Here is a 26,905-nt window from a genome sequence, read left to right as displayed (position 1 = left end):
AAGAGAGACTGATCTTTGATCAGAACCTATAGACTGACCCACATGTACCTGGACCCGCTACCCATCTAGGAAGTGATATTGCTCACATTCTTGGTGATGGGGTTAGTTGCAGAAACATTAACAGATGTCTGTCCCCAGGATAAAGATGGGATATGAGAAATTTTGATGGATTTTGTGTTGTGGTTGGGCTGGCAAGAGTGTAAATGTCAGCTAGAGTTTTGCTCGCCCTCTGACTGATAAATCGTGCATTATTGGAGACCAGCATGAAGATGCCAGGGTGATGGATTGCTATCATATTTCTAATGCAAGCTGCCATACATGTGGGGAGTGACCATTAAGTTGCATCTGTATGAAATAGGAGGAATTGATACTGCTGTGATCCATCACCATCATTAAACTGACAACTGGAGGGAAGGCTATTCGATCCGGAAAGAAAGCTTTCAGTTCCAACAATTCTATAAGGAGGGATGATGCAGACCTCTTCCACAAGGCACTGTATAGGAGATCCCTGCAGTGAGCCATCCACGTGTGCTTTGTTGAATGGTTAATTAACTTAATTAGCAGCCGCAGTTTTTGGAACAGAGTATTCCTCTAGAATTATTATACTTCTCGTTAGGGAATAATTGCTCCTACATCAAAATGAAATTCAACTAAATTTCTCCCTCAACACAATTCTAAACGTACGCCTTTGAGTAGACCTATGAGAGTGCAGATAACAACATTGTAGAATGAATAGTTTGTGGGGTTATTTCCTTGAATTTGAATTTGAATTTGAAGGGATTTGTAAAAGCGCTCGTACACCTGGCGGTTTCTTGGCGCTAACTGGTGACCGCTACTCGGTGGGTCGGAAAAGGGGGAAAGGTGAACATTCAGGATGGGAAGGCTTGGGTGAAGAGGAAGGTCTTGAGGTCTCTGCGGAAGAGGGGGTACTGGGTGCAGGTTCTGAGGGACAATGGGAGAGAGTTCCAAAAAGCTGGTCCCGTGGTTGCAAACTTGGAACCACCCCACTTCTTCCGTTTGAAGCGGGGAACCAAGAGAAGGTGGTGAGAGGAGGATCGGAGGTCTCGTGAGGGAGTGTAGGTTTGAATAGCCGAGTTGATGAAGGAGGGGGCAGAACCTGTCCTGGCTTTAAAAATGGTGCAGCCGAGCTTGAATAGGACGCGCTGCCGAACGGGGAGCCAGTGCAGGGAATAGAGGAGAGGAGTTACATGGTGTGATTTGGAAAGGTTAAAAACCAGCCGAGCGGCCTGATTTTGAACCAGCTGGAGACGCCTCATAAGGTAGTCGGGCATGCCATGATAGAGGACATTGCCATAATCTAGGTGAGAAGTCACCATGGCCAGAAGAATTAGTTTGAGCGCGTCTAGGTCAAAAAATCGTGAGACTCTGCGGATAGTCCTGAGTGAAAGAAAGGCTGAGGAAACCACAGCAGAGACTTGAGAGTGTAGGGAAAGTTGGTTATTGATTTTGAAACCAAGTGTTTTGACAGAGGATACAGGAGTGGGTGGGGGACCCAAGGAGGGGGGCCAGAAGGAGGGGGACCAGGGACTGGAGCAACCACCTGTCAACACCAACTCCGTTTTATCGGGGTTGAGTTTCAGGTGGTTGAAATTCATCCAGTCCTGGATGAAGGTCATGATGGACTGAACCTTCGACATAGACTCAGGGGCAGAGGAAAGGTGGAAAATGAGCTGGAGATCATCTGCATAGTTGTACACAGAGACCTCCAGTTGCTGTAAAGCAAAAATAAGGGGGGCGATGTAAAGATTAAATAAAAGGGGGGATAGAGAGGAACCCTGGGGGACACCACACTGGATGGGTAAAAATTCCGCAGAGAACTCTCCCAGACGAACCGCCTGAGTCCGGCCGCTCAAGAAGGAGGATAGCCATAGTAGGGCTGTTCCTCGGATTCCCGCCGCCTCGACACGTGAGAGTAAGATGGTATGGTCCACTGTGTCGAATGCGGCGGAAAGATCTAAGAGGATCAGGGCCTGATGTTGATTGGTGTCCATTCCTTGTCGGAGGTTATCCAGAACCGATGTTATAACGGACTCAGTTGAGTGGGCTGGGCGGAAGCCGGCCTGTCTTGAAGCCAAAACACCATGACTTTCCACGAACTCACTCAGGGTTTTTACCACGTGTCGTTCCAATACCTTTGCCAGGAAAGGCAAGAGGGAAATTGGGCGGAAGTTGGCTGGGTCGGAGGGATCCGCTCCAGGTTTTTTTAAGATCGGTACGATCACTGCCGATTTAAGTGCAGGGGTAACGATGCCCTGAGCCAGTGAGCTATTGAGAAGCACTAAAGGTGGTGAGGGGCAGAAGGTATAGATCTGCTTTAGGATGTAGGCAGGGCACGGGTCCAGCGGGGAGCCGGACTTGACCAACGGAAGAATGGAAAGAAATGAGTCGGTCGATAGGGGGGGAATTGAATCCAGATGTGCAGTGACTGGAGGACGTCGGGGGTCGGTGAAGGTCGGGGATGGAGGAGGAATTTTAATTTTAATTTTGCTGATTTTGTCTAGGAAATAGTGATTAAGGGAGTCGCATAGTGATTGAGAGGGTGATGGTTTGAGTGAAGCTCTATCGGAAAAGGCAAGGTCTTGGACGATAGAAAAGATTTCTCTTGGCCGGTTCTCCGCGAGTTGGATTTTAGAGGAGAAATAGTTTTTCTTTGTGTCTAATATGGCTTTCTTATACTGAGTGAGGAGTTCAGTGTACCGGGTTTTAGCCAAGGGGCAGTAGTTTCGTCTCCATTGTCGTTCAGCTTGGCGGAGAGTGAGTTTTTGGGTCTTTAGATCGTCTGAGAACCAACGGTTTGCATCTTTAGGGCGTTTGGTTGCGATGCGTTTTAGAGGGGCGATGGTATCGCACCCAGCTCGCAGCCAATTGGTAATAGCATCTACCTGACCAGAGGAGGGCAGCGCGGTCAGATCGGGGCTGGAAGAGGAGAGGAGGGTCGATAGGGCTTCGATGTCAACACGATTCCATGAGCGCGCCCAGACATTCCTCGCAGGAGCGGGCTTAGATGGTGGAACGGGGGATAGGGATAAGGTGATCAGTGAGTGATCCGACCATGGGCATGGGGAGATGGAGAGAGAACTAACCGGGCAATCGCGTTGCCAGATTTGATCCAGAATATGTCCCAACCTGTGTGTGGGAGCATTGACGACTGACGTAAAGTTGAGCGACTGAAGAGAGTCTGAGAATTTCTTGGACGTGGCGCATTCCGCAGGGTCGGAGGGCCAAAAGTTAAAGTCTCCCAGAACAATGATGGAGGAATGGTTAACAACCAAAGTCGCCATTAGGTCTTGAAAACAGGGGAGGATGTTTGAGGGGAGGACGGGGGTCGGTACACAAGGACACAGGTGAGAGGTGGAGTAAAGGCAAGGGATCGAACCACTAAACAGTCTGAGATTCCCATGGAGGGGGAGACTAGAGGGTAGAAAGTGAATTCCTTACGGGCGATCAGGTCTACCCCTCCACCAGGCCTGCCCGAAGGGCGGTCGGCTCGAATGGCATAATAGGTCGGGGGAGTATCGCCAGCAGGGAAGGAAGAGAACTGTCCGAGAACCAGGTCTCGGTGAGAAATAATAAATCAGGTTTATGGGATTCCAGTAGGGTGAAAAGATCGAGCTGGTGTTTTACTGCCGATCTTGTGTTTAAGTACATAGCAGTTATTGCTGTGGGGGGGAGGGCGTCTGGGAGAGGATTAGAGTAACTGGTATTTAGGGGCGTGGACAAGATGTTGGTGTGGACTGAATCATGTGAAGTTAGTAGTCCAAGATCAGAAATGCGAGCTAAGATAGCGGCAGGTAGAGTCCACTTGCCTTGATGGGCAGTGAGTTGCGAGTGGGAATATTGAATGCGAGGAGCAGGGTGTATGGCCTCTGGCCTCGGGCGGTCGCGGACGGGCGCAGACGGGCTTTCCTTAGGCGCGCCCGCTGCGCTCGTCCGCTGCGCTTCCTAGGGAGGCACATACTTATGGAATAGTGCGTAGATGGGTGGTGGGCGTGGCCTCCAAAGGGGGAGTGGCCTATCAATCGGCCGAGGCAATTGATAGGCATAGGCGCATAAAACCCTATTTTAGTGGCCATCTCCTTACACAACTAAAGTGATTATTGCATCCAGCATGAGTGAGCAATCCATCAAACTGAAGTACGGAAAGGACTGCAGAGCCCTGACCGCACACGAGCATGGGACATGATCCTCCAGGATTACCCCCAAATAGATGATACAAGGCAACTGCTACCAATCTCTGGAGCCGTTTCCATTGAGGAAGACTGATCCATAGCATCCTGTCTTGGGTGAAATGCCCGACCCTAGGGGACCCCCAAGCATACATTTAGGATGTGCTCGGCGCCCCACCACACTGCCTAGCCTCTTATCCCCTTTTTGTGCATCTCTCCTGAAACCTGATGGCGAATACTTTCTACCGCACACATTACTTCACCTCCTATTCAGATGTCTGGGATCTTATTTTTTGTGAGGGGTTATCTAACCATGGATGCACATGCAGGGGATATTGTTTTACTGTTTTGTATCATGATGTTGTAACACTGGTACCCATGTACACGCCCTATGAAGGAGAGTATGATCCTGTCAGTCAAGATCTGTACTGCCATACTGTAAAAAAGACTGTTTGGAAAAAAAAAGTGATTATTGCTCCCAGCTAAACATTCATAAAGGCTAAATTTGATACTAGTTCAATTTTATTTGACCATTAAACAAATTGTGGTACCTATTAAATACAAGTAACAACATCAGTGTCCAATGACGTTTACTTACATTCTCTTGAAAAAGTTCTGGGTGCATCCCTCTAACGAAGTGCAAAGCAAACATCAGCTGATCAGCCTGAAGGTGAAGTAAAACATACATACCATGATTTACTACTTTCACAATAGTAGGACACAGTGCAAGTACAGTATTTACATTTCACGCTTCACACTATATAAGGATATGTTTATAAGGGCTGTGTGGACTGGAGATGATCAGAACGATGTATGCAGGAACTGAGACCGTGACAGCTATGGAGTATGTAGCTCATAACCATAAGGATATAAAATCAGACGAAGCCAAAAAGCATAATGCACTGAGCTGTGTATACTCTAGATTGCATCAAATGGTTCTTACAACTGTCTGTACACCCTTCAAAGCAGAGCTGCAGAAACTGTTTAATCCACATGGTGCTCGATGGATATTGTAACTGTCTACTTTGATTTCCCTCAAACTATAGGGCTCCTTATCTTTAACACTGCCAACCTTCAGAATATGTTGGCCTGTTCTACTGATCAGGGGTATTACTCCTAGGAAAAAAACGTAACAGACATGTAGTAATATGGAAACTCTGACTTAAGGTTTTGATTAGAGGCCAGATGTTAGACATTAGGTATCTGGCTTGCAGAGGTTTGCAACATGGCCAAGTAGGTACAAGAATCCTAGTCAGGGAAATTTAGAAACACAACCTAAATTAGCCTGTGATCACCATCTGGTAACTTGGCACAAAGCAGTCAGTCTTAATTTAAGAGGCAATATGCTAAGTACTTGTGCAACACTTAAACTACAGTAACATAGTGAAAACACCACAAAAAGACTCAACAGTAGCTTAGAAAGATAGAGAATATTTATCAGAGTAAAACATGACCAAACGGCAAAAATCCAATAAGTACTTGAGAAATTCATTTTTTTAAAATAAACTGCAATTTAGTGCTTTAAAGTCTACAGCGCTTAGGGGTTACTTGAGGTCGCTCTAGATTGGGGTAAATCCAAAGTTTAAGACCAACCGGTATGGAGGGGAGGCCGGCTACAGGACCCACGCAGGGCCAGATGAAAAAGTACCTTGAATGGAGCAAGCGTCGGTGTCGAAGACTCGATGTGTCTGTTCTGACTTTCACAGTTGGCTCGATGCTTCGAACTAGAGCCTTGCAGTCGGGTCCCACATTGTTGTCGAACGTCTTATAATGCAAGGCGATGTATCGTCGTCGAGCCATGCAGTCGGGACCTTGGGTCGGTGTTGTGTCATCGTCAAAATGCGCAGTCTGAACCTCGGATCGGCGCTGCGTCATCATTGAGACTCACAGGTTGGTCCTGCGTCGTCATTGAGCCACGCAGGGATGTCTTCGGATAAACTCTGCGTCGCTTACTATCAGTGTTAAGTCAGCACTGCATCACTTTTGGCAGGAATACACCTGCAGAAGCAACTTTCAGGGCTCATGACTGGATTGGCACCTCTTGGCAGGGCAGGACTTTCAGTTGGCAGAGCCCAGCAGCTAAAGCAGAGTTGAAGGAAGTATTTGATGGCCCAAAGACTTCAAGAACAGAGGGCAAGCAGGCAAGCCCTTGGAGAAACATGGGTTCAACGTTGTAGAGAGCAGGTCCAGGCCTTCTCACTCAAAGACAAGAGGCAGCAGGCAGAAACCCAGGAGGTAGCAAAGTGGCAGTCCCTCCTAAGGCACAGCAGCTTTTCATCCTGGCAGATGTCTTTGGTTCCAGCACGGTTCTGATTTGGTAGTGTCAGGGGTCCAGTACTTATACCCAGTTGTGCCTTTGAAGTGGGGGAAGACATCAAGGAGGCCTTTGAAGATCACAAGGTCCCTGCCTTTCCTGCCCTGGCTCCATACTCACTACAGGGGATATGCAGCTCTTTGTGTGGGGACAGGCACAGCCGTATTTGGGTGCCTAAGTTGGATGCTGGCTGTCTATACATTGCACTACAATGAAGTACACTGTGCAGAGAGTCCAGTGAGACCAAATTAGTATATAGAGGCAATAGTAGATAATACTAACGCTGTTAGTGTGAGCGAGCAGTTAGGCTTATCAGAGGGTAGTGCTAAGCACTTGTACTCAAAGAGGGAATAAATGAGGCCCTCACACAAGAATAAATCCGAGACCAATTTGCAGAAATAATATCGATTTTTATATAATTCTTCAGACCAAGAACTTTGTTCTACAGTAAGTAATATCAAAGTTATGAGTGTTATATTTAGCAAAAAAAGATCACTTATGTGCGCAATTACGCGCCATTGAAGTCAATGGGGAAAAAAAATGCATATACATTTGTACAGTCGAATTTCAAGGTTCACCTCTTGGATTTCGGTAGTTTGCATGGCCAGGTCGCATGTTCTACCAGCGGATTCTCTGGAGCGTCCCAGATTTGGCTGGGAGCAAGGTGCTGAGGTCGATGGTAGCTGGGGTGCTACAGAAGATGGGGGCCACTTGAAGATGCACTGCACAAGGGAACTTACAGGTAAGTCCGAGGAGGCCTTTTCAAGGGAGCAGGTCACAAGGGCCTCAGGACCACGGGAGCGCAGCTGGATCGCCGTTACCGGGCTGGTCGGGCCTGCTGCAGAGCAGATAAGTTGGCTAGGCAGTGTGCATCTACATGTCCCTGCGGTTCGGAGCACGCAGCTTAGAGAGGCAATTTCGGGACAGCTGGACCACTCACAACATGGGTCCCAGGAGTCTCAACGTGCCTCGATGGGTGCCTGCTTCCTGGGCAGTTGAGGTCCGGAGGGGACTCTTCTTCTCAGTGCAGGTTGCAGGGAATCCGGCACCTGGGCTATTGGTGAACGGCTCTGGTAGGTCCTGGTGTCCCCAAACTTGGTGAAGGGACAGATTTGACCCTTTGAGGCTGGAGTAACACTTTCGGTCCGGGTGCTGCATCGGAGTAGCCAGGGAGCTGCAAGTCGGTGAGACCGGGGTCTGCGGTTCAGTGCCTGCTGTTGCAGGGGAGCAGAGACTCTGCTCCAAGGGAGTTCTTTGGCAATTTGTCAAAGACTGGAGGTGCTCAGGGGTTTTTGGAGTCCTCACAGTGGTAAGGGGGGCAGTTTACCACGACTGTTGAGTCCTTAATGCAGCAGGCAGGGTTTGGCACCAATTTCTCTGCAGTAGAGCTTCAGTTCTCAGGCAGAAGCTCTTCTTGGTCCGTTTCTTCTTGGTGTTCGTCAAATCCAAAGTTCCAGGTTGAGGGATGCCACCAGTTGGAATTAGCCCTTTCCACACGGTCATCCCCAACTTTTTGCCTTTTGCGTCCTATTTTGCGGACCCTGTTTTTGTTGGCTATAGGATTCTAAGCACTTTACCACTACTGATCAGTGCTAAAGTGCATATGCTCTCTGTATAAATTGTGATATGATTGGTTATCCATGATTGGTAAATTTGATTTACTGGTAAGTCCCTAGTAAACTGCACAATGTGTGCCAGGGCTTGTACATAAAATGCTACTAGTGCTACTTGCACACACATGAGTAGCCCTGTAAGTGTATCTCCGACTTACCACTGCAGTGTCTGAGAGCACTTGTGAACTCCTATGTTGTCATGGCAAGTGCACCCCCTTGCCAGGCTCACAACCTCCCTTTTCTTACATGTAAGGCACCCCTAAGGTAGGACCAAGGTACTCCCATGTGTAGGGTGCAGTGTATGTGAAAGGTAGGATATGTACTGGTGTGTGTGATATGTCCTGATAGTGAAATACTGTGCATTTTATTTTTCACTATTGAAAGGCTATCTGTCACATAGGCTTACAATTGGGGTTGCACGGTCACATTTTTACATGTGCAGCAATCCATAGGAACAAGAAAGAAAAATGGAGTTTAGGCTCTCTGAATTCAGAATTTATAAACGCACCTCTTTGTGAAGGTGGTTTTAGAAAGTGGGCATTTTCTTGCTTTACCATTGTTTGAGCCTCTGGCTGTTTGTGTATTCAGCTTCTGGTGTTTGAGTGACAAGCTTGGATGTGCATTCACTTTAGACAGTCACTGGGAGGGTTGAGGTGGGTCTTGCCTTGCCTGGGTGACTCATTGCAGGGCTGAATAGACCTGGTCTGCATTTAGAGTGGTAGGAGGAGTTTCTCTTGCACCTGAATATGCTGTGTCTTCTTTTTCACAATGCTGTCTCTGTCCCCTATAGTCATGCTGTACCAGGTAGGACAAGACTGGTTTGGGTTGGGTTCAGAGACCCTTACAGCAAAGAGACCAATGACAAAATGGGGTAGAAGTATTGCACCTAAACCCCAGGACATTAGATTACTTCAAGGATCAACTAGAGGACCCTGCCAAGAAGAAGAACAGAAAGACTGTGTGGGAAGAACTGCCTTTTCTGAGTGAGGGGTGGGACAGCCTGCAGTTGCTGCTTCTGTGGAGGAGGAAAAAGACTGCCTCTTTTTAGCCTGCTATGGTATCCTGCTTGTGAAGGAACCTCTAAAGGCTTGTGTGTGCTGGCCTATTGTTACTGAAGACTCAGGGACATCAAAGTCTTCATTCTGTGTACTAAGCTTTATTTTGAATTTATGGTGCTTCACAAGATCTGTTGGTATAGATCTAAACTCCCTTGAGCTGCTGGGGGAGTTTGTGTGCTCTTCCAAAAATCACTGAGCGCTTTATTTGTCTGACAAAAGCTCTCCAGGGCATGCCTCTTTGGAAAACTTCCTTGCGATGCTGGGGGAGTTTGTGTGCTCTTCCAGAATTCACCGAGCGCTTTATTTGTTTGACAAAAGCCCTCCAGGGCATGCCTCATTGGAAAACTCCCTTACACTGCTGGAGGAGTTTGTGTGCTCTTCCAGAAATCACAGTGTGCTTTATTTGTTTTACAAAAGCCCTCCAGGGCTTGCCTCATTGGAAATCTCCCTTGCGCTGCTGGGGGGAGTTCTCGCACTTGACCCGGAGTCCCCAAGCAAATTCCTTGCTATGCGGGGCTGCGAAGCTGGGGGAAGAAGGAGACGCATCAGAACCTCCCGACGCAGCCCAAGCAGAGGAAAGGTTGCCTAGCAACGTTTGGCTGGAGTACTGCCTCGCCAGATTACCTGGAGAACAAGGAAGCTGGCTGGCGGGCCGCTACCACAGTTAGGTCCCGCGGGAGAAGCCTGCAGACATGCAGCACACAGCTGCTTAAATCTGAAAGGTCTCCAGGGAGCTAGTGGGAGCCCCAGCGTAGGGAAAGGAGGCATGACTGGCCGTGGCCCATTGTCTGCTGCCGCAGCAGCCAAAAGGAGAAGCGGCCTCTAACCCACTAATGCCTTGTTCAAGCCCCTAGCCCTGCCCATCACCGGAAAGAGCCTAGCGGGGTATGGTGTGCTGGGAGTCCAGGAAAGGGAGAGCCCAGGAAGTGCCATGTCAACACGGGCCACTTCCTCGAGAAAGCCATACCCGCTCGGCCCCATCGCTCAAAAATACCCCCACGGTTTTCCAATACCGGGCCGGTGACCTGGGTGCTCAAGAAACCATTAACACAGCAGTGCTGACCACGGGGTGGGGATCGGAGTAGTTTCACCCCCCACAATGTTGCCTTAAACCTATGTCAGGCTATTTGACCTGCTTCTGCTGAGCTCGGTGGAACCCGGCTCTGGGTAGTAGGAGAACGTCCTGAATATAGGCGACATAACCAAGTATTCTCTGCCTTGCCTCAATGTTATCAAGGTTGGCCCCAGTAGCTAGTTTTCTCCTGATGGGTTACTTTCTTTTTGAAATGTGCAGTTGGTAACTATTGCTGTAATGCACTACGTGTTTTGCCCATGACACTTGCCTGGTTGGCAAGCTAATTGTGACTTATGTCAGTATGGTCTAATGTGCTTTACATATGATACACAGTGATGGTGGTCTAATGGGCTTTGCCTATTCTACTAAGTGGTTCATGATCTCTCTATTCTTGTGACAAGTGCCAAGTGGCACAGTGATTCATCTAACTGTGGTCTATGTGTTTTTATACTACAAAGTATATTTTTATATACCCTTGTGTGGAGTCTCTTTTTGTGGTGTGCCTAGTATGTCACTGGTGAGTCTGTGTGTTGCGCAAACATTTTAGACACTGCTTCTGGGATAAGCCTGACTGCTCAGCCAAGCTACCAAGGGGGTGAGCAGGGGTTATCTTGTGTGTGTAACTCCCTTATCCTGATTAGAGTTTTGGGTTATGCCTGGCTTGGGTGCATACCCTAGCCAACCAGAAAGGGTCTCCTGTGTGCATTTACTAATAAATCCAACACTAGCATCAGTGAGGTTTTATTAATACGAGATGTTTAGCACCAAACATTTTAGGGTACAGTGAAGCCATCATGGAGCTAGGAAACCCGTAATGATGAGCATCCAGACCATATAATTTCTACGGCTCTCCTGTGCACTTACAATATCCAAGAATGGATTTTGTATTGTAGGGCCAAGTCTGCTCATGCAGGTATTTACACAGCATGGGGTATAGTACACCCTGCCTTAGGGATGTAAGACCTGCAGTAGGGGTGACTTACCTATACCTCATGCAGTGTATGGGGGCATGGCACACAGGACTGTGCGCCATGTTGACACTTCGGTTTTCTATGCACCAAGACAAGCAGTCTGCAATGGCAGTGTGCATGATCTTGGTGAGGGGCCTCTGGGGTGGCACAATATGTGCTGCAGCCCCAGTGGATCCTCTTCAATACCCAAGCCCTAGGTACCAGGGGTGCCATTTAAAAGGGACTTACAGGTGTGGCTGAAGTTGTAACAATAGTGGTACAGGTTTTGGGAAAGAGATCTGGCACTGGGAACCTGGTTGGCAGGGACCAAGTACACTTACAATTCGAAACCACATCAGCATCAACCAAAAAGTGGGGGCTAAACTATGTCAAAAGAGGCACTTTTCTACATCCTCCCTCCCAATCTACCTCAGGAAGGCACATCAGCAAGGCGATGGGCCATAAGGAAGCAAATGTCACACACCAGTTCCCTTTTGTGTGTTACTGTCTAGAGGAAATGCACAAACCACAGCTGTCACCCAACCCAGACGAGTATTCTGAGACAGGCAGATGTACAGAATGGTTAAAGTAAGAAAATTGCAATGTTCTAAAATTGGCATTTTCAGAATTCTAATTTAAAATCCGATTTCACCATAAGTTGTGATTTTAAATATTGAGTCCAGAGACGCCAAACTCCAAATCCCTATCTTTTCCCAATTGGAAATTATACTTAAAAGATGTTTTCAGGCAATCCTAATGTTATGAGAGAGATAGGTCTAGCAGTAGTGAAATACGAATGTAACCATTTTTCACTACCAGGACATGTAAAACTCAAAAGTACATGTCCAACCTTGTAAATACACTGAACCCTGCCTACAGGGCTGCCTTGAGCCTACCTTAGGGGTGACGTATGTAAAAAAGGGAAGGTTTGGGCCTGGCATTAAGGTCAATTTTCCAGGTCGAAAGGGCAGTCTAAAACTGCACATACAGTCTCTGCAGTGGCAGGCCTGAGTCATGTTTACAGGGCTACTGAAGTGGGTGGCATAATCAGTGCTGCTGGCCACTAGTAGCATTTAATTTACAGGTCCTGGACACATATTGTGCACTTTAATAGGGACGTATAGGTAAATTAAATATGCCAATTGTGGATAAGCCAGTGTTACCATGTTTTGAGTACAGAGCATATGCACTTTACCACTGGTTAGCAGTGGTAAAGTTCCCAGAATCCTAAAGCCAGCAAAAATGAAGTCAGCAAAACATAATTGACATTGGTTCCTATGGGCCTCATGGCCCATAGGAATCAATGGCAATTACCGAATCGGTAAATACCGATTCGGTAATTACCGAATGTTACAGATTCAGTAAAATATTCGGTAAATATACCTACATTGCATTTACCGATTTGTAAATACCGAATCGGTAAAATTCGATATTTACCAATCGGTAATTGCCATTTACCTACATCGGGCCCAAAGTGAGGATGAGAGCAATGATACTGACAGCCTTAATCAGCAGATGTTACCATGCTGGACGTAAAACGTCTTCAGGCAGCTTTGGCTCTCTGTCCAAATAGCTATTCCCCATCAAGGGGACGTGCATCAGCCTGTAGCCAACATCTGAAGAACAGCCCAAAGAGAAGAGCTATACATGTATTTTCAAGCTGATACAAGATCCAAGTAAATGAGCAACGGAATCTACTTCATGCAAACAGCGTAATTAGCTTCACACCAACAACTCTGAACAATCTCGTTCATGGTAATGGGTTGAAGGTTCAGAAAACTCAACACATTAAACTACAAAGGATGTTCGTCTACATATCAGAAGAGTAAAAAGATACAGAACATATGCAAGATAGTTATTAAAAACTTGTGTTATTTATTTGTCACACGTAATGTATGTTTTGAGTATGCACCACAATGAGAGAAAATTAATGGAACACATGATTTAATAGAATCAACAAACATTACCTTGAACAATGATCGACAGACATATTCGTAGACTGTATGCTTTAGCAAGTTGATCAAAGATTTGATTCTCAATTCAGTATTCCCCGATTCCTATGGAATATTAATAGCAAAATTAGAATGTCGTATGGACAATCAGCACAATAAATTCACTGTTCACTTAGGCACATGAAAATAACCGGAAGTAGAATGCAGGCATGAATACCAATATTTGCTAATATTTCAGCAAGTGAGACCCAAGGATCACTGGGGGCCTGACATAATAGCTATAACAAAACCACACTGGCCATAGTAACAATACTTTTCATGAAAAGAACCAAATGTATTCAAAGGAGTTTCTGAAAAACCATCTCAAGACACATAGCGGCACAGTGAATATTGATGCAACACAAACATGCTCTGTGCTCTCTTTTCAGGTGATATACTCAAGTGATAAATCATGATCAGCAAGTGTATCACTAAAAATATGAACAGCATGGCCCATTACAGCAAGTTCTCAACAATCCTATAGGGTCAGAGTTTTTAAAGTCGACACCGTTTTTGGTCTCAATAGAAATGACGGAATCATCATAAGAACTCAGAGGGATACAACGAGCCGGAGAGAGAGAGATGAAAAAATAATAGAGAACCAGTGATCCAAATGAAGGTAAGAAAAAGGAAAATGAGCCAGTACAAGGCATAGGCAATACTTATAAGACCTTACTTCCATTACGAAGAGTAATACAGTTGCTAAAGGAGATGGTCCTGGTGACAAGCCTCAAGAACAGGATTGCAGAGAATGGCGTACATAAAAAGAATGGAAAGAGAAACTAAACACGCTCATAATGGCTAATACTAGTGAAAGAGAGAGTGTGCAGTAGCGTGAGAGGCACTGGCCTGCACTGTAAATATGCTGTATACCCAAGGGGGAGGGGGGTGGCTCCAATCAGCCCCCGATGGGAAGAGCTTTCAGTGCGTGGGGTCTGGGTCTCAAGGTTGGCTGGCAGATTCCTTCACTGGCTCGAATCGGCCCAAAATTGAGACATGCTGGTAGAGGAGTCCATTCAGGTCAATGAGTTTTCAAGTGAGACTGTGACCTGGCAACATGACGGTTAAGGCGATAGAAAAAGAGGAAAAACCAAGAACTGAAATGAAGATGTACTAGGCCAAAGGACAGAAAAGGGAGGAGTAACTTGTGCCATTTTGGAATGGTTTAAATTATATTGACAAACCTAAAATAAAACAGCAGAAGAACACTTACATCAAAATACTCAGGGCAGTAAAATAAGAAAATGAGAGGCGATGCAATAAACACTTATGTACATTGTAAAAAGAACCAAAAAGGCAACAGCAACAAGATTTGACAGTCCATACATTTTCTGTATGAGGAGAGTTCAATTTAAATTGAGGATGTCCAATCTAGCTCACAGTTTAGGCCTGTGTTTATAGTGTCCAGACGTAGAATCCAGCGCAAATCCTCCTTGTTTAATAGGGATTAGATGTTGCCTCCTCTCTCAGGGGTGGAAATGGTGGTGATCACTTGCCACCGTAAGTTATCCTCACACTGTTCTAAAAACTCTAAAAAATGTGACACTAGAAGGGCAGTGAGGACCTTGCATCTGATGCGATTTCAATGCTGGCATATGTGAATCCTTATTCTTTGTGTTGTTTGGCCAATGTACAATAGGTTACAAGGACAGAGAGTGAATTTGAGAAAATGCTCAAAGATGCAGTGAAATGTTGATTTGTAAATTCCTTCGTTCCAGTGAAAAAAACACACATCACACTGCCTGCATTTGCAGTGCCCTTTCATGGGTGAAGGCCCCAACGCTTAGTAATGGTGTGAGCAGGTCTGGGAGATGGTATCGCTGTGCAGACAAGATGGTCTTTTGAATTTCTTACCGCTTGTAAGCAAACATATGTGGTTCAAGCGCAACGACCCAAGCTGCTAAAATATGCAAATTTTCTTCAAAGCCTTTGGAGATGGCATTCGAACTTTGAGAGAAAGTAGTGACGCAGACAAATCTGTTGGATTCCTGTTTGGCTGAGGAGTTAGTGGAGTCCTACGCGGGCACTACAATGCTTTCTTAGTCGACAGTCTCACCAAGCGTATGGGATAACCACATTCAAGTAACCTACGAGTTACTTACCTTCGGTGACGATGTATCTGGTAGAGACATTGTTTAGCTGCAGATTCCTTAACTTAGAATATCCCCAGGCGTCAGACTGGATCCGGCAATTTTTGCAGCAGCAGCACCTCTGCGCGCCAGGGGGTGGCACCACATGACCAGTGGCGTAACGAAACTTGAGGGGGCCCCCCTGCAAAGCACAATGAGGGCCCCCCCCAGTGGCCTGGCCCACCACCTACCACTTTGCCACACCGACAAAAATAAGCAGCCACTTCAAGCTGTATTTTCATCACTTATCGGTGTATACTTCGAACAGAAAATATAAATAGAAAGCACGCTCTCTTTATCCCTCTCCTCTCTATCCTTTCATCCCTCTACTATCCTTTTATCCCTCTCCTCTCTCTCACACGCTCGCTCTCTATCCCTCTCCTGTCATTATCCCTTCCCCTCTCTCACACGCTCTCTGTCTATCCCTCTCCTCTCTATCCTTTTATCCCTCTCCCCTCTCTCTATCCCTCTCTTCTCTATCTTTTTATCCCTCTCCTGTCTATTTTTATCCCTCACCCCCTCTCACACGCGCTCTCTCTCTATTCCTCTCCTCTCTATCCGTTTATCCCTCCCCTGCCTCGGTCTCTTTTTATCCCTCGCCTCTCTCACGCACTCACTCTCTAGCCCTCTCCTGTCTTTATCCCTCTCGCACGCTCTCTATCCCTCCCCTCTCTATCCTTTCAGCCCTCTCCTATCCTTTTATCCCTCTCCTCTCACGCGCTCGCTATCCCTCTCCTCTGTCATTATCCCTTCCCCCTCTCACACGCTCTTTCTCTATCCCTCTTCTCTCTATCCTTTTATCCCTCTCCGCTCTATCTTTTATCCCTCTCCCTCTTTTTATCCCTCTCCTCTCTATTGTTTTATCCATCTACCCTCTCTGTCTCTTTTTATACCTCTCTATCCTTTTTTCCCCTCTCCTGTCTCTGTCTCTTTTTATCCCTCTCCTCTCTCATGCACTCACTCTCTAGCCCTCTCCTCTCTGTCATTATCCCTCTCCCCCTCTCGCACCAGGTTGCACTGTTTTGATCTGAAAACATTAATTGTGAGTGATTTTACTCGATAGAGGCCGCCTTGCAAATACAGATGAAGCGCCATTTTTACACAGTTGTGAAAAGTGTCACCTTGCCTTTAAATATATCCGTCATGAAAAATGAAAAAAAATGTTGGCAAACAGCTAAGCACCTGCTCTCACTCAGCCTTAGCTTGCGCAGTGTAAGTTGCTATTCCAAAAATCCCAGCAACGCTCTGTACACTACCCGCTTCGCTTGGGCCTACCTCCTTCCACAGAAGCACCTGCTCCGGTCTTTGTTTACTGGTCACGACTTACTGCGCACTTTTAATTGTTGCGCATGACTGACATTAGTGGTCCTGCTCTTTGCTTCACTGAGGGTGTTGTCTCGACTTTACTCCATTTTTTTAAAGGCTCGAGTCTGTATACCAAGACAGAAAAGGGGCCCATTCGTACTGCAGAGACCTGTACAGCTGCGATGAGAAGCAGCCGCACTCTGCCTGTACCTCCCGTCAGACACAGGCTCCAGCACGATCCCTCGACTGGCCCTCCGGCTCGGAAGGGGGGCTTGGGGGAGGGAGCTGACCGAAGGGGGTCTCCTCCCCCGGGCTGTTTGGGAGGGCGCGAGGGGTTTTACATTACGTAGAGGACAGAATGTTCTGGATTTGGGCTGGCCTAGCAGGACTGGCCAGCCCAATTGTAAACCTCCCTGTTCCCGCCCCCTAGCCACCATTTTAGGTTTGGTGACCTGGTGGCTAGGAGGGCTGTAGCGTTTTTTGTATGAGATTAATTGTAGAGTGTTAGGGTAGCTTTATTTAGTGTTTCTTGTGGCTGTTTTTGGATCGCTTACATGGCGGATTATTGCATGATAGAAGCGATGAGGCTCTGTCTCAAGCGGGTCGCACGGAACTGATGGTGGGAGGGGGGCCGGCGCGCCCCCAGCGCCAGGCCTCCGCTGGCGTGTCTGTGGCGGTGATGGCGTTTTCATCGCCGAAGGAGAGAGGCTCTGTGCAGGTACGTTAAAGAGACCGGCCCCTCATTTTCAGGCGTGTTGTGGTGTTGGGGGCGGAGGGAGCGCCAGCGGTATCTGGCGCTAATTCTACAGGTGCGCATGAGGCGCGCCCGGTCCCTACTGCTTCAGCGCGAGTGGCGCTTCAGGTGGGGGAAAGCTCCGGGGGTGTCTGCTGTTCCCGTGACGCTGGGGAGGGAGGCGGGAGGCGCGGTGTCAAGCGCGCTGATTGTGCAGGCGGGCGGGGCTTCCAGTGTACACACCTTAGGCTCGGCAGCACCAGCTGCTGCGAAGGCGACCGACAAGAGGGGGGCGGAGAGCGAGTGGGAAGCGCTCCGCCCCTGACCCGGTTATGGGGAGTTTTCAGAGCCTGCGAGATGACGGGCAGTGCGCAGTGTGAGGAGAGGCTCCCTTCAGTTAGAATCTCGGGAGTCATGACAGCCGTTGAGGGAGCCGGTGGGGCAGACATTAACCCCTTCAAGACCTATTGTATTAGAGACACATGGTTATTGGGCAATGAGGAGGGGGCATTGTTTACACCTTCAGAGCATTTTGTGCCAGGGATGCCTATTGCTGAACAGAATGCTACAGGCAGGCTTTTTCAGGGGGTTTAGAGGGTTTTGAGGGTTTGGAACAGCAAGGGGGTCCAGTGTTGTGTGGTGCCAATACAGTTAGGGTTCTGAATGAGATGGAGGATAATTTAGGAAGCCCCTTTTGTTTCCACGCCTGGCTCATCTGTGGGGGTGGCATTGTCAGTGGGGGGGGGGTTCCAGGGGAGAGGGGGAATGGACCCAAAAGGACGAAGGGGGTTCAGTCTCTGGCGCTGATTTTGGTTTTTTGAATGCGGATGTTCTTTGGTTAGGTTGCAAGGGAAGGTTATGGGTGATAATATGCAAGGGAGGAGGTCCGCGTCAGGAGTTGTAGTCAGGGACCCTAGTACACCAGTCCAAACTTTTCCTTTTCAGGTCAGGGATAGGCGCGGCGGTCCAGACTTGGCAGGGCGCGGTCCAGTCCATTTTCGCCAAGGTGAAGCGAGGAGATTGCCTAGCGCGGCCCTCTCTGTTCCACCGAGGGAACCCGCCGCGGCCAGCACACGAGGGTCCGGCGTGACCCCGCTGGCCCCAACGAGTAGCAGGTATAGGTGTCCTACCTTGCCAGCGGCTATGGAGCCGCAGAGTCAACGCAAGGGGAGGTACAGGCGGGTACAGTCTGCTCCCCCTCCTGGAGTTTCCTCAAAAACTTTAAAATGTAATATTGTTGATATCGGGTTAGGTAAGACCCGTGGTGATGTGTTGCCTTCTGGTTGATTCCGGAACCCGCCGCGGCCAGCACACGAGGGTCCGGCGTGACCCCGCTGGCCCCACCGAGTAGCAGGTATAGGTGCCCTACCTTACCGGCGGCTATGGAGCCGCAGAGTCAGCGCCAGGGGAGGTACGGGCGTGTACAGTCTGCTCCCCCTCAGGGAATTTCTACACATAATCTTAAATGTAATATGGATGATGTTGGGTTCGGTAAGACCCGTGGTGTGATGTTTCCTGATGAACCTGTTTCAGTGGTTCTGGATTACGATGAAGAGAGTCCCGAAGAAGGAGAGTTGAGGGACGTGGAAAGGGGGGGTGCCCTCTCATGTTGTTGAAAGTGTTTTTCAGGCTCCAGTGGTGCATAAACAAGTCAAGGAGAGACGAGAACGCGGCCCGTCAGTCAGGGCGCCTCCATGACGTGACACAGTGGTTTCGGCATCACAGGCGGAGCCGGGAAGAGTGGTCTTTGTTGCCAGGTGAGCAGTTAGCTGCACAGGCCAAACCAATTATGGTGTCTGTGGGCACAGGTGGGAATGAGGCTGTTGGGAGGGGGGAGGGGCGGTTGGTAAAGGGACGTTATGTGAAAGACACCGCGGTGGGCACGGATGACGTGCTGGACACTGCAGGTAAAGTTGACAATAGTACTGCTACAGAGCCTTCAGGTAGTGTTAAAGAGCCAGTGGCAAGTAAAAGAGTTGAAAATCAAAAAGTTGCCCTATATGGGAGTTACAAAGCCTTTGGGGGCTCATTTGATGTTGAGTACAAAAGAAAGAATTTGGAAGGGTGAGTATGTGGAAATACTTAAGTTACTACACAGAGAAGTACGGTCCAGAGAAGGGTCCAAGGAAGAAGAATTTGAGTTGGCAAAACGACCTAGAGTTCCCCTAACCATCGAGAATTAGACAGCTGCCTTCCTAATATATGCCAGTGTATATTGTGAGAAATTCCCAGAGCGCAGCGTGTCCCTTTTTAAATACATGGATGTAATTCGCAAGGCGCAGCTTACTGGGGGGGGGGTTTGCTTGGTCTCAATATGATGAGGAGTTCAGGGCTAGAATGGCTTGGGATCCAGAGGCCAAGTGGGGGGAACTGGTCAGGTGCAGGGGGTTCGGGGACTTCCCAACATTCTGCAGGTGGTAGGGGATTCAGAGGTAATCGGGGTTCTGGGTCCAAGGGCTCATACACCGGTTAGGTTGGAGAAGTTGCGCCTTGCCCTTAGTGACTATGATAATGCAGCTGCGAAACAAACATTGTTGGATGGTTTTGAATTTGGTTTCAAGTTAGGTTACACGGGTCCTAGACATAGAAGATGGTCTGCTAATCTGAAATCTGCATCTGAGCATAGTACAGTGGTGCAAGACAAGTTGAATAAGGAAGTGCAGGAAGGGAGGATGGCTGGCCCTTTTCACGATTGGCCGATCCTTCATTTAATAATATCACCTATTGGAGTGGTCCCGAAGAAAGATCCGGGACAGTTCAGGCTTATACAACACTTATCGTGGCCGGAAGGGTCGTCGGTCAATGATTTTATTGACCCAGATGCTGTTGCGGTCTCTTACTCTTCAGTTGACGTCGCCATGTCACTTGTTGTGACCGCGGGCGCAGCTGCTGAGATGGCCAAGTGTGATATAAAGTCTGCTTTCCGGCTGCTGCCTGTCCATACGGACGACTGGTGTCTCCTGGGTATCCATTTTTCAGGAAAATGGTATGTGGACAAGGCTTTGCCGATGGGCTGCTCCATATCTTGTTCTCTTTTCGAGTGCTTCAGTACTTTTCTACAATGGTATTTTATTCATCAGTCTGGTCATTCACTGGTAACGCACTACCTCGATGACTTTTTCTTTGTCGGGTCCCCGGGCTCCGCGGAGTGCCAGTCTGCTCTGGACACTTTCCAAGGGCTCATGGAGGATCTGGGAGTCCCTTTGGCTCCCGAGAAAACTATGGGTCCTGACACAGTCTTGTCCTTTTTGGGGATTGAACTTGATTCGGTGGCAATGCGGGTTCGCTTGCCTGAGGACAAGAAATTGAAGATGCTGGATTTGCTGGACGATATGTTAGCAAAACGGAAAGTGTTGGTGAAAGAGGTTCAGGTGTTACTAGGCCATCTTAACTTTGCTTGTAGGGTCGTGAGAGCAGGAAGGACTTTTTGTCGCAGATTAGGCAGGGCTCTTGCTGGTCACCATTTGCCGCACCATAGGGTTCGATTGTCTGCTGGAGTCAAGGAGGATTTGAGAATGTGGAGATTTTTCTTTCTTCCTTTAATGGTGTTCCTTTGCTCAGGGACGTTGATTTCCAATGGGATGTGCAAATGTTTTCAGATGCAGCTGGCAGTGATGGTTTTGGTTTGTACTGGAATGGAAGATGGTGTGCGGAACGTTGGCCGGATGAGTGGTTGAATGGTGGCCGCAGCATTACCTTTTTAGAGCTTTTTCCTTTGCTGGTGGCTTTGACACTGTGGGGGGAGGTCTTGGCACATAAGAAAGTGCTTTTTCGTGTGCACAACATGGCTGTGGTGGGAAATTGTTAACCGACAGTCTGCCAGGCACGAACAGGTCTTGAAGCTCATGAGAGTGTTTGTGCTGGGTTGTTTGAAACACGATATTCACTTTCGTGCTTTGCACATTCCTGGGGTGGACAATGACATTGCGGATGCTCTGTCTCGTTCACAGTGGGGCAGATTCCGTGGACTGGCGAGGGAGGCAGACCCAACACCGACACCGATGCCGTTTCATCTGTGGCACGTAGGCAACGTCGGGTCTTACAACTGGTGGTGGGTTCCTTGTCTGTGTCTACGCGTTCTGCTTATTCTCTGGCCTGGAGGGAATTTCTGGAGTCTGGCGCCTGTAGGCGTGAGGAGGTTTGGCGTCGTTCGGAGGATGTAGTGAATTTCATCTTAGACCTCATGGACAAAGGGCTTACTAAGGTGACTATTGCCGGTAAATTAGCGGGGATAGCATTTATGGGCAAGTTATTATGGGGTTATCCTCCGTCGGCGGGGGAGATTGGCAGGAGAATGCTCGAGGGTTGGTCCAGGGAACAGGGGCACACCAGTAGACTTAGGGCTCCTTTGTCTTGGCAGATCCTGGCTCGATTAATAACTGTTCTCCCTGAGGTTTGTTCAGATGACTTTGAGTCATGATTATTTTCCATGTTAATGGCCTTCATGTTTTTTGGAGCTTTTAGGGTTTCAGAGTTGTTAGGTTCAAAAGGCAAGTGTGGCCTATTTTGGCGGGATGTTTTCTGTTCTGATGAGGGGGTGCACATTTGGTTAGCCAGCTCTAACACTGATCAGACTAAGAAGGGAAGGGTGTGTGGCTGCAAGCACGTGCTCCTAGGATTACTTGCCCTTTGCTGCTGACGCGGCGCTGGCGTTCTTTATGCAGGGGTGGTGATGATGCTCTAGTATTTCAACATATTGATGGCACCCTGGTTACAGCATACCAATTACGCATGGTTCTGCGCAAAGCTTTGGAACATCTGGGTTTGGATGGGAGCTTATATGGGACACATTCCTTCCGGATTGGGGCTGCAACTGAGGCTTTTAACAGAGGTTGGACTCAAAGGGATATCATGAGGCTGGGGCGTTGGTCTTCAAACTGCTTTCAGCGCTACGTGAGAAGTCAGGCGGAGGAGGCGCATGCGTCATCTTCCTTCCCATGAGCTCTAACTCTGTTTTCTTTTATAGGTTCTGTTGCTGGGCCTCGTTCTCCGGTGGTGACGGTCTGGATAGTTGGGCATTCCTTCGTGAAGTGGGCCCGAGTCCAGGCAGCTCAGAGTTATTTTGGAGAGCTTCTAGGTTTTAACGCTAGTATGTTCAATGTGGTTTGGAAGGGGAAAGGTGGGATGCTCTGGAGAGAGTTAATCCCTTGTCTTAACACCAATATGGTGGGTGGGCTGTGTCCTGATATTCTGGTCATCCATCTGGGGGAAAATGACCTTTGTGCTACAAAACGTGTGGTGTTACTTCGTGCTATTAAGAAGGATTTGGGCCTTATCAAGGAACTTTGGGCCGGGTGCCATGTATATTGGACTGAGTTAATTCCACGTAGGATCTGGAGAGGAGCGGTCAACCCCAAGGCGGTTGACCGGGCTAGGAAGAAGGTAAACTCAGAGGTTTCGCGCTGCTGCCGTGGTCTGGGTTTTAGCAGGATTTCCCATAGGGAAATTAAGTTTGAGACTGTGGAATTCTTCAGAGATGATGGTGTTCACCTGTCCAGAGTGGGCATGGATTTATACTTATTGGAGTTACGTGAGGTTTTGGCGCGTTCGCTAGCTATGCACCGTTAAGGTTGGTCTGGTTTGCTTTTTCGTTTTCCGGTGGGGGGGGCAGAAAGGGAGGTGGTGTAGTTTCCCTCCCCCTCCTACCTTTCTGGGTGGCGGGGTTTTTGGTTGCCCCGGTGCTGTTTATGGTAGATTGTTTGATGGGTATTGGATTGATTCTTTGATTGACAGGTTCAGGGGAAGTTGGTCATTGTTTGACCGTTCAGGTTTTGGGGGGTATTGGCAGGAGTGAAGGGTCAGGCAGGGTTTATGGTTAAAGAGGGCCTGGCTTTCAATATGTGATTGGGGTTTTGATGAATAAGGGGTTAATTGATGACGTAATGATTGAATTAATGACGTAATGTTTATTGATGATGTTATGTTTATAATGTTGTTGTAATGCTGAATTGTGGGTGGGGGAGGGGTCAAAGAATTTTAGGGGAGGGGGTGGGCGGCGGGGTTTGTAGTTAATTATTTATTTAGTGAGAGATAGTTTTGTAAGGCGTTGCCAAGGTTTTATAATTGTAATGTGCACCTGTTTCCTAATAAAGCGGCCTTTTTCACACACAAAACAATTCTGGTCTACGTTTCTCTCACCCCTCGCCCTCCCTCCCAAGGGGGGCTTGGGGGAGGGAGCTGACCGAAGGGAGGTCTCCTCCCCCGGGCTGTTTGGGAGGGCGCGAGGGGTTTTACATTACGTAGAGGACAGAATGTTCTGGATTTGGGCTGGCCTAGTAGGACTGGCCAGCCCAATTGTAAACCTCCCTGTTCCCGCCCCCTAGCCACCATTTTAGGTTTGGTGACCTGGTGGCTAGGAGGGCTGTAGCGTTTTTTGTCCCCCCCTCCCTCCCATTTATTAATATTATCTTTCATCTCCTGGTTTTTTTTTTTCTTTTCCGAATTTTTGTCCGTTACAATTTTCTCTCCTTTATGGTTAATTCAAAAGGCTGTTTTCTTAGATGCAGGTGTGCGCGGGGTCTTTCTTGTGATTTGTATTGTCGCTAGGAACAGGTGCTGGCGGGGTTTTTGGTTGCCCCGGTGCTGTTTATGGTAGATTGTTTGATGGGTATTGGATTGATTCTTTGATTGACAGGTTCAGGGGAAGTTGGTCATTGTTTGACCGTTCAGGTTTTGGGGGGTATTGGCAGGAGTGAAGGGTCAGGCAGGGTTTATGGTTAAAGAGGGCCTGGCTTTCAATATGTGATTGGGGTTTTGATGAATAAGGGGTTAATTGATGACGTAATGATTGAATTAATGACGTAATGTTTATTGATGATGTTATGTTTATAATGTTGTTGTAATGCTGAATTGTGGGTGGGGGAGGGGTCAAAGAATTTTAGGGGAGGGGGTGGGCGGCGGGGTTTGTAGTTAATTATCTATTTAGTGAGAGATAGTTTTGTAAGGCGTTGCCAAGGTTTTATAATTGTAATGTGCACCTGTTTCCTAATAAAGCGGCCTTTTTCACACACAAAACAATTCTGGTCTACGTTTCTCTCACCCCTCGCCCTCCCTCCCAAATAATTATTTACTGGCAGGGGGCAGTGGCAGCCATAGATATTTTAGCCCCACTGCAACAGGCGGCCCGGCTAAAGGTGCAATCTATTGTGCTGCCAGCCAGCCGAGCACCATAATTCCTGTGCACCTGCCGCCCGCAAACCAGTGAGCTCTGCAGCCAGCCTCTACCTCTCAGTTGGTTCCCCGCCCAAATCCCTACAAAATGTAACTCTCCACGCCCTGGCAACAGGACGTGCCCTTACGTCCCCACTCCCCACTTCTGACGCCATGGCCAAGTTGTAACACAGGGCTCCTCCTCCCCGTGCCTCCCCTCCCCAGTTCCGAACTTCATGGCACTTTGTCTCTCCTTATAGAGCCTGTGTGTGTCCCTAGGTTTTGCTCAACCATTAGCCCCCTTTACACTGTGGGCCTTTCTAGCTGCTCCACGGCCGCAGAGGGGCCCCCTGGGGCGTCGCCCCCCCCCCCCCCCCCGCACCGCGGGGGCTGCGGGGGCCTGTGTTACGCCCCTGCACATGACCCTGCCCTGACGTTAACCTTTGTGCCGTTTGAGCTAGAGACATTTTTGTTCTGCTAAAATGTGCAGATGATATAATATGTGACACATGCTGTGATTCTATAATTTTGCGAAAACGCAGCAGAATCACACAATTTCAGCGGCCCTGTTTATTCCCCGAACGTAACAAATGACTAGTAAACGTAACAAAACTGTTATATCCCATGTTCATATACACTCTTAAGAGGTGCTGTTGACGTGCACGTTGACTTTGAACTTTGCGGGGTTTATGCACCCCCTGTAGAGATCTGTGCATTATCATAATGTCACAGGTTCGAATATGAATATGAATACTGCTATTGAGTACGTTAATAAAAAAATGTATTACATTTTAAAGACTGTGCTATGCAATGGCAAATCTGTGGAAACAAGAACTCTGAAAAATAACGGGTATTATTTAAAAGCATTCGCGGAGAGCAATGAATATTGTTAATAACAGAGTTTAAGCATTCCTGCGGTAATCTTGCCATGCATTACGTCACCCACCTGCTTATTAAGAAGAGTCCGCTGGAAAATTCTCAAAAACGCCGCCAAACTAAAACGATACATGTTATTAATTTTGGACAAGTCTGAAATAATAAAGTACATCTTGCTGCCGCTTTCCGCCAGAGGGAGATAGGCATCACGTTCCTGTGAATGGAAAAAATCAAAATGAGGTATAGGGGCCTGGCGCCATCTAATGCTCACCGCGTGCAACTTTCAAACGAGAAAAACATGAATCTATGCACGTCACTCGTTCTGTCCTGCTCAAACGGACTCCCACTGGCATCAAACTGCAAAGGATGCATGTGTGAGCGTAAACCTCAGTACATGCACAATTAAATACAATTTAATAACACCCTTTTGAGGTTTTTTTACCGCACTAGAGGCGGGCATAGTGCGGTAATGAAGCCCTACATTAAAACAAGTTATTATTATTATTTAAAAATATAATTAATAAAAACCTGGGGTGGTTGGTCCTGGAACGGGTTCAGCGACACTATGGTCTGCTATTGCTTCTACTAAGAAGGGTTATCACAGGCTACCATTTCGTGCTACACAAGCGAAAGCCGCCACATCATTTCACTTTCCCCACACATTTTTCACGTCACTCAAAGGCACAGATATTCTTTGCTAGACTCTATCGTAAGTCGTCTGCCTTTTAGTAGCTCCCCCTCCTTTGTAATCAATACCTTTTTAGGGGCGTGATTCACAAATCATTTCTAGCTGAGTAAATTAAAGGTACATCTCATATTGAGGGTTTTACTACCACCAACGAATATGAGGTGGAAGAGAAAAAGTACAAGTCTGGAATAGAAGAATGCAGGAAGCTGGCTCTGTATATACTATACCAAAGTAAGGTATAATGTGCACAGAGTCCAGTTGATCCCCAGAGGTTTCACAGAGGTTAAAGTAGACCATGTGGTAGTATGGTTGAGTTGTTAGGCTTATCAGAGGTCTGTGTTAAACATTTATTGTACACTCAGGCAATACATGATTACACACATTCAATAGCTAGATTCAAGACCAACTGTTTTGTTAAAAAAATATGACTTTGTTACTATTATTTTAGAACCAAGAAGGACTCGGCAACAGGTAAGTATCAATTTAAAAACAGCAATACTTTGAAGTACAGTAGGAATGTTTTGCAATGAGCAACAGAAATAATATGCAGTAATAATGATAATATTTTAGGGTGTCAATCAACAGTAGCAGTAACTTATAAATGTGGTATGGAAGGAAAACAGTTATACACAATAGCGGATAAGTACACTTCTTATGAACCCAGTCTTAGGGGGTTGGGACCAGCACTGGGCAAGGGTCAGATCAAAGTAGAAACTGCACCACCAGCGGCACTGGGGAGGCCGGGTCCAGAGGTCACTGGGCCCAATGTTAGTCAATGGAGACTGGGGGCACTCAACGAGGTGCTGGTTGCAGGAAGGTATCTGCTGTTGTATGGCA

The 26,905-nt window shown here is 47.7% G+C and overlaps 1 protein-coding gene across 2 annotated transcripts in view; it reads right to left on the bottom strand.

Annotated features, from left to right (window-relative positions):
- Nucleotides 1-26,905, bottom strand: part of DYNC2H1 (dynein cytoplasmic 2 heavy chain 1) — a 1,763,151-nt gene that overhangs the window by 426,776 nt on the left and 1,309,470 nt on the right. For both annotated transcript variants that reach the window (XM_078657019.1, XM_078657020.1), the window contains exons 69-71: nucleotides 25,451-25,594; nucleotides 13,165-13,254; nucleotides 4,786-4,851 (exon numbers count right to left, since the gene is read on the bottom strand). In XM_078657019.1, the coding sequence (XP_078513145.1) occupies nucleotides 4,786-4,851; nucleotides 13,165-13,254; nucleotides 25,451-25,594 (300 nt within the window). The remainder of the gene's footprint in view (nucleotides 1-4,785; nucleotides 4,852-13,164; nucleotides 13,255-25,450; nucleotides 25,595-26,905) is intronic.

This window comes from Lissotriton helveticus, chromosome 8 (assembly GCF_964261635.1).
Source record: "Lissotriton helveticus chromosome 8, aLisHel1.1, whole genome shotgun sequence".
Lineage (NCBI taxonomy): Eukaryota > Metazoa > Chordata > Amphibia > Caudata > Salamandridae > Lissotriton > Lissotriton helveticus.
The sequence above is the reverse complement of the archived record's forward strand: the minus strand, read 5'-3'. Positions and strand labels throughout refer to the sequence as shown.